This window comes from Rhinoderma darwinii, chromosome 7, assembly GCF_050947455.1.
Source record: "Rhinoderma darwinii isolate aRhiDar2 chromosome 7, aRhiDar2.hap1, whole genome shotgun sequence".
Taxonomy (NCBI): Eukaryota; Metazoa; Chordata; class Amphibia; order Anura; family Rhinodermatidae; genus Rhinoderma; species Rhinoderma darwinii.
Genome location: NC_134693.1, coordinates 40,398,920 through 40,413,143, shown reverse-complemented (window position 1 = coordinate 40,413,143; position 14,224 = coordinate 40,398,920). Strand labels below are relative to the sequence as shown.

At 37.2% G+C, this 14,224-nt stretch overlaps 1 protein-coding gene across 4 annotated transcripts in view; it reads right to left on the bottom strand.

Moving 5' to 3' along the window:
• The window catches only part of HFM1 (helicase for meiosis 1), a 181,811-nt gene that overhangs the window by 14,747 nt on the left and 152,840 nt on the right, over positions 1–14,224 (bottom strand). For 3 of the 4 annotated variants that reach the window (XM_075833227.1, XM_075833229.1, XM_075833228.1), the window contains exon 35: positions 6,109–6,327. In XM_075833227.1, coding sequence (XP_075689342.1) covers positions 6,109–6,327 — 219 coding nt within the window. Of the gene's footprint in view, positions 1–6,108; positions 6,328–14,224 lie in introns of those variants that run through there. The other variant, XM_075833231.1, reaches the window with a different exon arrangement.

The following is a 14,224-nucleotide window of genomic DNA, read 5'->3' as shown; positions in this document are numbered from 1 at the left end:
TATATATGTATAGGCAATGTTTTTGTTACTTTTTTTTTATAGCCGTGGAAAGACGGGAAAAAATGAAAAATGTTGATTTTTTTATCATTTAAAATGTAACAGTTTGAAAATAAAAGTAATTGTATCATACAAATGTATTGAAATATATTTTTTCATTTATCCTGGTCATAAGGACACCTGACTTGGAGGTGTAGTTTATTTTTTTTGACCAGAAATATAGTATAAAACACAAGTGCCCCTTTTTTCAATTGCGCATTAAAATGTCTTAATTTCGTTTTTTACACCATGGTAGTAATGTATGGGTAATGGACTTGAAGTCCAATAAATAATGGTAAAAAAACATTGTGTTCTAAAAACTAGACACTCTAAAGTCTATTTCTAGTGGGTCAATTTCTGTTTTAACCCTTTTAACACTTTTTACTGAATTTGCCCAAACTAGGCCCAAAAAATTGTAAATTGCATTTTTTTTTACAAAAGTGTCACTTGTCTTAAGCCATTTTGAAACACCATATGACATACTGGTAAAAGTGACACCTTTCCACATTCTACTATTTCTCCCGTGTACGGCGATACCAAATATGTGTGTCTAATCTATTATATGGACCCGTTATAAGGCATATCATAGAAGGAGTCCATTTTGGCTTTTGGAGGCCTGTCACACCAGAGTTAATTTTAGGGAACCACGCTATATTTGCTATAATACTGCAGGTCCTTTTGATAAGTATAAATGTCCTGCTAATATTCATATAGGGGTATAGTGAGTATTTTTAATAGGTGGAAAGAAAAAATATATATGTTTCTCCAGAAAATACAGTATTGCTGCATTTTTACAGTGAAACATTATCCAATAAGCAACCCTCCCTTTTAGTTCTCCCTACAAAAACAGTGTGAAAGCTAATAATGAGGGACTGTATGATAAATTTCAAAGCATGGATAGTTACACAGACCAGGATTAGAGGGACATGTAGGGCAATAAAATCGCGTGTCCCTTCGTATGCCATTTTTGCAGCACACTCTGCATCGCTTTTGGGGGTATTGTTTTTTTTCAGTAGCAGTCACAGGGTATACAAAGTGACGTTCTACAAGCTGTCAGACATCTTCTGCCTCATGGCTGTGTCTGGGGTCAGGGGGCTCAAATAAAAGGTGTTCAATTATGTTCTCCAAAAATTAAAAACAAAGTATTTTGGCCATTTGATTTTTTTGTACATGAATGTTGCCATCTGAATAAGGTGGATGACCACCTTTTTATACCAGGCGCAGGATTTTCTTTGCACCAGGTATGGCTGTAAAGCCTGGTCAGACAAATCCACTGCCCCCATGAATTTATTATAGTCTGTGATGCAGACCGGCTTCTCTTTATCAGAGGTGGCACCACGTTCCCTCACTGTCACTTTTGTGTCTGTGTGAACAATGCTTAGCATGAACACATCCTTGTGGTTATTACATTTTATTGCAGGAAGGTTTCCACTGCAAAGACCACTTGATTCCCCCCTTCTCACGTGTTTTCTCACCAGCTCCTGTGGCAAGCCCCTTCTGATTTTGCAGATTGTTCCGCAAGCCCCTGTGTCAGCGGCATGCAGGTGCTTGTACAAGGGAACGCTGGTATACAAGTTATCAGTGTATAACTGATAACCCTTATTCAGCAGAGGCTGCATCAAGTCCCAGACTATTTTGCCACTCCATTCTAGCTCACTGGGACATCCTGGGGGGTTAATATCACGGTCTTTGCCTTCATAAATTCTAACGGCAGATGTGTAGGCTTTACCGCTCTCACAGAGCTTGCAGATGTACTGGCGGAATGAGAGCCTGCCTTTGTAACTCATCAGTGATTCATCCACCACTAGGTTTTTTTCGGGGTTGTACACCGGCATAAATGACTCCTCCAAAATTTTTATCAGGGGCCTTATTTTATACGGCGGTCACGGTCTGGATCACTACGGGGTGATTGTCGTTAAAATGAAGGAAGCGCATTAGCACTTCATATCGGCTTCTGGGCATAACAGATGGAAAAACAGGTGTGGCATGTGTAGGGCTTGTTGCCCAATATGACCGGATTGAGGGCTATTTCACTAACCCCATGTTGAGGATGAGCCCCAATTTTTTTTTAAGTTCGCCAGTATTTGTGGGGTGCCACTGCTTTGCATAGGAGGACATTGGCTTTTCAGCAAGGAATTGGCGAGCATACAGATTGGTTTGGTTAACAACCAGCTCCAATAGTTCATCTCTAATGAATATTTAAAAAAAAATCAAGGACTGTAAAATTTTCCACATTATTATTTATCCCTGGTGTGGCAATAAATTCTGGGATATTAGGGGAAAATAACTTTGTGAGTACCCACTCAATATATTCAGAGAGAATAGAGTGGGCTGTGTGTTGTGGTACTTCTGCGACATGCCCTGTGCTTGTGGACGACACTTGAATTGCGGAAAGCGTATCACTGTCGTCGCTATCACTGGTAGACAACATTTCTACCTCGGACGCGGTTTCTGTATCGTTTTCATCAGAGTCAAAAATTAACATGGTGTATGCCCCTTCCACCGTGAACCTCCTATGGGCCATTGTAATTACACACACGTACAACGAAGACTGTAACCAGACGCACACAGATTGTTGTTTTTTTTTTTTACTTAGTTTTTTTTTTTCACAGACAAAAATACACGGACGTCACAAAAGCACGCTTCACAAAAAACTGATGTCGAACAAACACGTAGACTATAAAACTTTTTTTAAACTTTTTTTTAATTTATATTTTAATATTTATATTTTTTTTACTTTTTTTTTCTTCCTTTTTACACAAAAAAATACACGTACGCTACACAAAAAAAACTGCCTAACCCTAGACTAAACCTAGGCTAACCCTAGACTAACTCTAGAATAGAACCTAGAATAGAACCTAGAATAACCCTAGACTAACCCTAAGGATAACCCTAGCCTAGCCCAGGTATACAATTTATATAACGTTTATATAAAGTTTATATATTTGATTTTTAATAATTTAGTGTCTTTGGTCACAGTAAAAGTCTCTCTCCGTCTCTTCTCATACAAAGTAACAAGTGTGAGGAGAGACAGAGAGAGAGGGAGGAGAAAAACTTTGTTTACATTTTGTGATCACTGTGAATGGCTCTCCCAGTGATCACATGAACGGAGACCACTGTTATTGGTCTCCGATCATCACTCTGAAGCCTTAGGCTGTTGCTACAGCCTTGGCTTCAGAGGCAGATTAAGTGATGCCCGCGAAAATCACTCCTTCCAAAACCACCCAGATGCGGTGCTCGCTATTGAGCCCCTCATCTGAGGGGGTTAAATATGATCGGAGACCACTGCTAGTGGTCTCCGATCGTTGCCCTGAAGCCTGAGGCTGTTACCAGCAGCCCGGTCTTCAGAAGGTCCCTGCACGATGCGGGTAAAGTTCTTCTGAAGTGCCGAGGTGAAAAGGCGGCGCTTCAGAAGAACTACCCCAAACGACTGACGTAAAAACACTATAAGCCGGTCTTTAAGGGGTTAAGTGAAAAAAAAAGTGATTTACTTTTATTGTAATTATAGAACAGAAAAAAATATCTTAATATGGCCAGAGTAGCTAGGGCTACATTGGGACTTTGTATCGCTCTACTACAAAAAAATCACACAGAAGTCTCTGTCCAAAGGAATGCATGGAGTCTTTTTGAAAATCGCTTGAAAATGTAGTTAAAATCATAGCTAGTCATTTTTTTATTGCTTCTTGATGGGATTTTTGAGCAATTTTAGAAAGCAGTAGTGCCTTTTTCCTTCATAGGCTAATAAGAAAAACGCCTGTTCATTTTGATTACTCTGAAATAAAAAGTCCTTCTACAAAAAGTCTCAGAGGAGCCGCAGCTTTTTCAGCCAAACACAGGAGTGGACACAAAAGAAAAAAAAAGATGCATAAGACTTTTCTTTATACCTTTCCTTACATTTGGATCCAATTCTCGCTTTGGCTTAATGTGTGATCCTGGTCTTAGGATAAATTCACACGCCGCAGATTTGTTGCAGAAATTTCTGTGTGTCCCATTTTTCTGAATGTGATTTTGCAGAAATCCATGCACATGCTGCAAAGATTACCCCATTCAGATGTATGAAATGGATTTTCAGTCAAAGAAATTTTTGCACCAAATCTGCCACGTGTAAATTTGCGTGCAGTCACACACTGCACATTATGTTGCAGAAATGTTAGTATCCATTCCATTGATCTAAATATTTTTTTTGCAGCAGCAGGTGCATGAATTTCTGTAAGTTCCATTCCGATGAATGGAACTGATTTTCAGTTGTAAAAATTTCTGCAACAAAATCTGCCACGTGTGACTGATGCTCAGACATGGCGGAAACTAAGTTGCTGCAAAATCTGCATATGTGAGGGTGCGTCCAGACATGACGGATTTCACAGCGGACTTGCCACTGGTTTCAGACTTTGCATCGCAAAGGTTGAAATCCACCAGTGAAAATCCACTGCTTCAACGCAACAGACTGAGCATGCTGAAAAATGTAAATTCCGCACCTCAAGCTATTTTCTGCAACGTTGTTATCCGCCACATCTGCACTAAGTAAACTAAAAAGCAATAGAAAACATAGAAAGAAATGTCAGCTATAGATTTCCGCCTTCGGCCTGTTGGCTTTGCTCACACAGTGCAGATTTGACGCATATTTTGCATGAATTTTTTAGACCAAAAACCAGGAACGGAACTTTTCAAAGAGAAAATGCATTTTAAAGAGAAAAATCCATTCAAAAATCCATTCTCCAAATAAGTCAAATGGGATCTCAGCCCACATGACTCATAATGACTTAGTATTCAATATTAAGGACTGAGATATAAAACAAGTAACAGTAAAATGTTAGATGACATCATTGTATGAAATAATAATAATAATAATAATAATAATAATAATAGTAATATATTCCAATTAAGTGTAACTATCCTGATCTGCAAACTACAGCTGAGGATTCTATCACAGTTAGTTTATCTCCTTAGAACTAATTAATCTATTTGCAAAAAAAGAAATATATACATGCTGTTTAATCAGGAATCAAATGTATGTACAGAATTAAACATCAAATATAATCTAATTCTAATTGGAAACTTTTTTTATGCCACGCTGCTGTCATTTTATACCTTCTAATTAGGCTTCAATGACATAATTATATACTGTATTTTACCAGCCCGTTCAAAGTGACTCTTAGAAAGAAACACATTGTTAATAGTAACAAGGTCTTTCATGAAATGGAAAGAGTTTGAAATATGTGACAGACTTCATACGCAAGCAACGGGATTGTATTTCCTTGACTGTAATCATTTCCATTTATATTTCAAAAGAAACCTTTCTCTGCCTCCAGAACAGCTTGAAGTGAGGTTCTTTCAATGTTTTAATGCATCATTTAAAACATTCCTTGCTTTACAGTGTGCATTGTCACTGTCTGTAATTTGGGTTACACTTTTATTTTTGCTGCAAGCTCAGAAATGCATTTACACTTGGTCTTCACCTAGCACTGAGAGTTTGTAATGGCTGGTGTGCCAAATGCTGTTTACTGACACTTTGATGGTAAATTCTACTCCACAAAACAGTGAAGTAAAATTTAATTTAACATTTAGCAAAATAAATATTGTTTGCCCAGATGTGTAGTTATGTCAAATAGGTCCATATATGCACATTTTGGAAAATTTTTGTCAAAATTCTTTAGCTCAGCACTTACTGTTTCTAGTTTGATTGTATATAATCACAAAGAGCTTATGTCAGGATAAAGTCATCTTAATATCTAATATATTGTTGCTAGCTAAAATGTTTATATGTTCCCTAGGTCGTTTGTATATGGGTTTAATAATCTTGATGGATTTAGCCAAGAACTTTGTGTGTATGGCTCAATCTCTTCCCACCACAATATCCTAAGGAGGTCATCAGGTTTGACTGGAGTAGATCATCATAAATCAGTGGAGGAAGTCTGATAGAGAAGGCGATAACTTGTGTGAGAAAGTTCTTCTAGATATACACACACATTCATTTTATAATGGGCCTGTCATTACTTTTTAATATTATTATTATTATCTACTTATCAATCACAAAAACTTGTAGATATATGAATTTTTTAAATCTTATTTTACCAGGAATAGTTTTCTCCATTTCAGTTGCACTAATGCTGGCATCCAGCAAATTTTCATCATCAAAATCATCCCAGACATCATCCTCCAAATCAATTATCATGTTTAAAGGTTTCTGTGACCACGAGCTGTATTTGTCCGCATCAGTCATATTATCGTGGTATTGTCTTATACTTGCTCTTTGCTGGCTTACACATTCACTGTTTCCAATATATGAACATCCTGCAAATATAAAAATGTAGCTTGAAAAATACTGAAAATACATCGATGTAATATAACAATTTCAACATCATGTTTGTATTTAAATACGTCTTCTGCGCAGCTTAAAATATCTGAATTTAATTTATTTCTATATTTACTACCAACTATTCATAATAATCTCTCATAACTCCATAGAGAAGTTACTAACTTTAAGTAGAAATATATTTAATTCTTGAATTTTATACATATATATATATATATATATATATATATATATATATATATATATATATATATATATATGTATATTTATATATATATATATATATGAATAAATATAATGTGTCTGTCTGATATAGCCTTTATACATATGGGCATATGTATTTAAGACTCATGTCTTCATTCACAAATGACACTTGGGTGTGTGTGGACCATTAAAGGGAGTCTGTCTCCGGGTTTAAGCTTTACCTCTGGTATTACTGTTAAACAGAAAAAAAAATATATATCGCGATTCAAAATCGAAAATCACCCAAAGTGTGGAAAAAAAATCTTGTTAAAAGTGATTAAAATAATGTTTAAATGAATCCATTTTGTGCAGCGGCCATCTTGTCTGGAGTCTTCCCTAAATAGTTCTTGCATAATTTGGAGGTGTGCTTTGGGTCATTGTCCTGTTGTAGGATGAAATTGGCTCTAATCAAGCGCTGTCCACAGGGTATGGCATGGCGTTGCAAAATGGAGTGATGGCCTTCCTTATTCAAAATCCCTTTTACCTTGTACAAATCTCCCACTTTACCAGCACCAAAGCAACCCCAGACCATCACATTACCTCCACCATGCTTGACAGATGGCGTCAGGCACTCTTCCAGCATCTTTTCAGTTGTTCTGCGTCTCACAAATGTTCTTCTGTGTGATCCAAACACCTCAAACTTCGATTCGTCTGTCCATAACACTTTTTTCCAATCTTCCTCTGTCCAATGTCTGTGTGCTTTTGCCCATATTAATCCTTTCCTTTTATTAGCCAGTCTCAGATATGGCTTTTTCTTTGCCACTCTGCCCTGAAGGCCAGCATCCCGGAGTCGCCTCTTCACTGTAGACGTTGACACTGGCGTTTTGCGGGTATTATTTAATGAAGCTGCCAGTTGAGGACCTTTGAGGCGTCTATTTCTCAAACTAGAGACTCTAATGTACTTGACTTGTTGCTGAGTTGTGCAGCGGGGCCTCCCACTTCTCTTTCTACTCTGGTTAGAGCCTATGTGTGCTGTCCTCTGAAGGGAGTAGTACACACCGTTGTAGGAAATCTTCAGTTTCCTGGCAATTTCTCGCATTGGAATAGCCTTCATTTCTAAGAACAAGAATAGACTGTCGAGTTTCACATGAACCCACAAATGTAATGCTCCAGATTCTCAACTAGCTCAAATGAAGGTCAGTTTTATAGCTCCTCTAAACAGCAAAACTGTTTACAGCGGTGCTAACATAATTGCACAAGGATTTTCAAGTGTTTTCTAATCATCCATTAGCCTTCTAACACAGTTAGCAAACACAATGTACCATTAGAACACTGGAGTGATGGTTGCTGGAAATGGGCCTCTATACACCTATGTAGATATTGCATTAAAAACCAGACGTTTGCAGCTAGAATAGTCATTTAGCACATTAACAATGTATAGAGTGTATTTCTGATTCATTTAATGTTATCTTCATTGAAAAAAACTGTGCTTTTCTTTAAAAAATAAGGAAATTTCTAAGTGACCCTAAACTTCTGAACGGTAGTGTATATATATATATATATATATATATATATATATATATATATATATATATATATATATAGAGAGAGAGAGAGAGAGAGCAATCAAAAACATTTGCAGCAACTCCAAGAATCAAGTGAAAAAGATGGGTACTTTATTTCCCGTGCTATATATATATATATATATATATATATATATATATATATATAGCAAACAAGAAGGCAGCAGCACTCACTAATGAATAATCGACCAGGTGCCCAGCAAAACGTCCCGATCCTAGGACGTATAATAATATATAGAAGAAGAAAATTTGCAGCACTCCAACATGAAAAAAAGTGGTGGTTTATTCAATCCAAAACAACAGCAACGTTTCAATCCTACAATAGGATCTTTATCAAGCCTAGTGACACATCTATTCAACAAACTTATATATGGTTGAGACTGTTTTACATAATTGGCCTCATTATAATACAATAAAGTGCAAAGTGTATGAAAGCATACATCATACATAGTGTACGGTATCATCGTAAAAATAAACATGATACAGAAAATACAGAAATGTGTATGTGACATCGTGAGTAACAATACATAATATCAAAAACATTAAAAACAACTGATTACATCATAATCATTTATGCAGCAGTGGTGTAAAATCTATCGTCATATCGTCACTCACCAATCAGAACTTCAGATTTACCTAGTCAGTCATTGGTATATGTGTTCGTAAGAGTGTATTGCAGCAATCAGCTGCAGCCCTCGTGGTGATTAAAGTTTGACACATCAGTGTAATCCCCCGAGGCGGAAGTGTATCATCATTCAGCAGCAGAGAGCATCGATCGCATCCATATGATGTAATGCGTGTCAATGCGTTCCACTGAACTGACCCGTCTATAGCGGCATCATAGGTTGCTAAGCAACTGTTATAACTCTGTCATGGATACCTATTGACAAGGCTATGTCAGTCAAGAAGTCAATAATTGCAAAAAAATGCAAGAATATTAGTCAATGCTCCTCATGGTAAGTGATAGAGATATTAAGGATATCCAACAGTAACTTTATATCAGTTTTTTAAATCAATTTTTTAAAAAGACGATCCACACGTGGGTGCAAAGATCTCTGTTCACAATCAAGTATCCAGAACGATCTTGTTCCCGGAGTTGTGGGACCACATAGCTACGTCTTCACGTGTCTAGGATGTCCCATTACCCTCCTCCGTGTAACGGACCGATTGTCACATCAGTGACATAATATCTCATAAAGCATAAGGCTTAAAAATAAAAAATATATGAGAATCCTTCTCACTTTTCTTACAAAGGCCTATAATATCTCTATATCACTTTTTGGATGTTACTGTATCCATTGTTAATAATACAATTAGAACTAAAATGTACACTAAAGAGACCGATAGGAACACTTTGCTACGATTTGATAGTTGTCATCCAAGAAGTATGGTAAGGTCCTTGCCATACAGCCAAATGATTAGGGCCAAACGCAATACTGACAGACAGGAGGATCTGGATATATCTTTAGACACCATGATTGGTAACTTTGTACTAAGAGGTTACCCTAAATCATTACTGTGGACACATAGAAAGAAGATCGATAGTATAGCGAGGGACAGTTTGCTACAGTCTAAAAAACCGTTAGTAGAGGGAAAGCGGAAACGCATTCCATTTATCTCAACTTATAATGACAAAAGTGGAGATATTTCCAGGATTATGAATAGACATTGGCCAATAATCAGCAATAGCTTTGGACACATAGATGTATTGAATAATGGTCCACTTATGTCTTATAGACGCTCACAAAATCTTCGAGATAGACTGGTGAAAACCAGAATGCCAGAACATAAAAAAGCGGCACAACCTATCTTTAAACCACTAAAACCGGGCAATATCCCATGTTACAGATGTGTCAATTGCGCCTTGATGTGCAAAGGGGAATTTTTTAGACATCCAGTGACTGGACAACAGTTTAAAATTAAACACAATTTCACCTGTGACTCAGACTGGGTCATATATGTGCTATGGTGTCCCTGTAGTCTCCTATATGTGGGTGAAACCACCTGTGCCTTTAAAACTCGTCTAAACAATCATCGTTTTTCTATACGCAAAAAGAAACTTGACTTACCTGTGGCTAAACATTTTTCGGAACATGGTCACAATGAAAGGGATCTAACATTCATGATCCTGGACCATGTTCCTCCATTACAATTTGGCGGTGATCGCCATCTGGCTTTACACAAAAAAGAATTGAGATGGATATTTTTATTGAACTCCTTAAAACCTTGTGGGCTTAATGTAGAATTCGTTGTAGATAGAATAGCCTTATGATGTCCTCATGTTCTTTTTCCTTGGGTCCTTTAGATGTCCTCTTCGGTATGATGATTGTTGACACATTAACATCAATGTCTATATTTCTCATTTACTGTCAATGTTTGATAAATACTAAAACGTTTATTTTTTGTATTTTTTTAGATTGGAATATCACTCCCAACAGAATTTCGGAACTTCTTTGATTGATTTTTTTCAAATAGTAATGTTACTGTGCTACGATATCTGACGGGGCTGTGTTCAATTCATCAAGTTTTATTATATCAATAAAATATGTTTATTATTTGTTGAATTTTTCTAGTCTCCTATTTGGTTTTAAAGTGATATAGAGATATTATAGGCCTTTGTAAGAAAAGTGAGAAGGATTCTCATATATTTTTTATTTTTAAGCCTTATGCTTTATGAGATATTATGTCACTGATGTGACAATCGGTCCGTTACACGGAGGAGGGTAATGGGACATCCTAGACACGTGAAGACGTAGCTATGTGGTCCCACAACTCCGGGAACAAGATCGTTCTGGATACTTGATTGTGAACAGAGATCTTTGCACCCACGTGTGGATCGTCTTTTTAAAAAATTGATTTAAAAAACTGATATAAAGTTACTGTTGGATATCCTTAATATCTCTATCACTTACCATGAGGAGCATTGACTAATATTCTTGCATTTTTTTGCAATTATTGACTTCTTGACTGACATAGCCTTGTCAATAGGTATCCATGACAGAGTTATAACAGTTGCTTAGCAACCTATGATGCCGCTATAGACGGGTCAGTTCAGTGGAACGCATTGACACGCATTACATCATATGGATGCGATCGATGCTCTCTGCTGCTGAATGATGATACACTTCCGCCTCGGGGGATTACACTGATGTGTCAAACTTTAATCACCACGAGGGCTGCAGCTGATTGCTGCAATACACTCTTACGAACACATATACCAATGACTGACTAGGTAAATCTGAAGTTCTGATTGGTGAGTGACGATATGACGATAGATTTTACACCACTGCTGCATAAATGATTATGATGTAATCAGTTGTTTTTAATGTTTTTGATATTATGTATTGTTACTCACGATGTCACATACACATTTCTGTATTTTCTGTATCATGTTTATTTTTACGATGATACCGTACACTATGTATGATGTATGCTTTCATACACTTTGCACTTTATTGTATTATAATGAGGCCAATTATGTAAAACAGTCTCAACCATATATAAGTTTGTTGAATAGATGTGTCACTAGGCTTGATAAAGATCCTATTGTAGGATTGAAACGTTGCTGTTGTTTTGGATTGAATAAACCACCACTTTTTTTCATGTTGGAGTGCTGCAAATTTTCTTCTTCTATATATATATATATATATATATATATATATATATATATATATATATATATATATATATATATATAAATTTTTTCGATTGGGACATACTCGGGACATTGTTCTGTCCCATAGGGCTTGCACCCACATGCTGCCGGTGCTGCTGGATCTTTAGTATATATATATATATATATATACTATGCAGCTTTATGTGCACCACCCTATGTGTATAAAAATGGCTGGACTATTGTACTGAACAAACACTGTTACACTTTGTGTCTCCCTTATTTCCTCATAGATTGTAAGCTCTTGCAAGCAGGGTCCCCACTCCTCAGGTTTGAATTGTAAATTAACTTTGTCACTATGTAATGTCTGATATTGTTTGTTTTATGTTCCATCTAAATTGTAAAGTGCTGCGTAATATGTTGGCGCTATATAAATAAAGATTATTTATATATATATATATATATATATATATATATATATAGCGATCAAAAAAGTAGGCAGCACACCATCGGATTTAGTGAAAAAGAGGGTACTTTATTAACCCTAAGTGCGACGTTTCAGCTCTATCCACTAGAGCCTTTCTCAAGCAAATGACAAGTGGAACAACAGTGGTATAACGATTATCCTTGGATCCGGTCCCATCCTTGTAGTCGTCTCTCTGCCAGCTATACACCTTCCCCTTCTGATAGTCATCCGAATCTCTGTTCCACTTCCTTCTCTTTATTTCCTCCTGTTCGGTTTTTAGCCTCTGTACTTGTGAGACCAAATTTTCAGAAAATTTCTCATACTCCTGATTGTCAAGAGCTGATTTCAACAAAATATCAACCTCCTGAATGGTGTCTTGAACTGTCCGTATTTCTTGCTGTAAAAATTCTAGATTCAATAAAATGATATCAAGGGCAAACTTATTGGAAATTTGTTTGAAGCGATTGCAAAAAAACTCGTTTTGCGTAAATAAATTCGGTCTAAGGTTAGATCGCATCCCTCTCGGTATTCTTTGATGTTTATAATACTCTCCAAGAGTCGACATGTGTAATTGCAGTGTAATAGCCCTTTTGGACTCATTCTCCATTTTCCTCTTCAGATCAGTAGAAGAGGGGGTGGTAAGATAGCCCACATCACCACTGAGACCCAGCAGTATCCGCTCGACATCCCCCTCCGTATATGCAAAAACTTCGGGCAACAAAGTACCATTGGTGCCATTCATAATAAAAATGAAGTGTAGAAAAATAGAAAAAAGCGAAAAATATTATATTACCGTGCAAGCTGGCGGGTCTTCAATATACAGAAACAAAAAAAGGATCCAGCAGCACCGGTTGAAGAGTGTGGGTGCAGGCCCCAGGGAGCAGACCAAAGCTCTCAATATCTACAGCGATCAAAAAAGTAGGCAGCACACCATCGGATTTAGTGAAAAAGAGGGTACTTTATTAACCCTAAGTGCGACGTTTCAGCTCTATCCACTAGAGCCTTTCTCAAGCAAATGACAAGTGGAACAACAGTGGTATAAAACAGGTTCACAATTGAGACAATTAATAACAGTAATCAAATACAAATCAGAACATACTGTATAAAGATGTAAATATAGTGTAAACAAATCAATGGTAATGATGTGTCGATGCACACATAGACAGAGAGCAATAGTACAAAAGGTGCTGAGGGATACACTAACGCATTAATGACTGGTGGTGATCATTGACATATATACTTCCATGTGACCATGACCCGTCTTGGACATAAGTGCTCTCCGGTTTCGCTCTCTATACACGTCCCATGTTGCTATTGGGGGGTTTGGGATTGCGCTTATATGCATTTGTGTGTTTTTACACGCACTTGTGACAGTGCCTTCCCTATATGAGAGTGACAGGGATCGGCGTCCTGCTGATCCATGTCCTCCTGTCCTCCTTCTAGCTTGTTCTGGACGTTGTCTCCCCTCACTGGATAAGAGCTTCTCTAAATGTCGGGGTCCGTGATATCTGTGGACCTTTATGTCTACCACCTTAGTCCTCTTTCGGCTCACCAGTATTTGTTTGATTTTTAGGCACATTACCTAGTAATTGCCTTTACCTCTTTACAGCCAGTACCTAAGATGGCGCCTATACACTCAGTTGCGCAGTGCGCATGCGCCTAGTATGTCACTCGTCTTGGGTGACCTTCGCCCTCAGTCATATGTCCGCGCATGCGCGTTTGCGCCTCGTGGACGCCGCTATGGCGGTTGTATGATCTAACATCCCCAGGTGATATCCCCTTGTTTTAACTTGTTTCGATTTTATGATTATGTACACATGTGTGGATATTATCACTATTTACACATATTAGATGCATTAATGCGTTAGTGTATCCCTCAGCACCTTTTGTACTATTGCTCTCTGTCTATGTGTGCATCGACACATCATTACCATTGATTTGTTTACACTATATTTACATCTTTATACAGTATGTTCTGATTTGTATTTGATTACTGTTATTAATTGTCTCAATTGTGAACCTGTTTTATA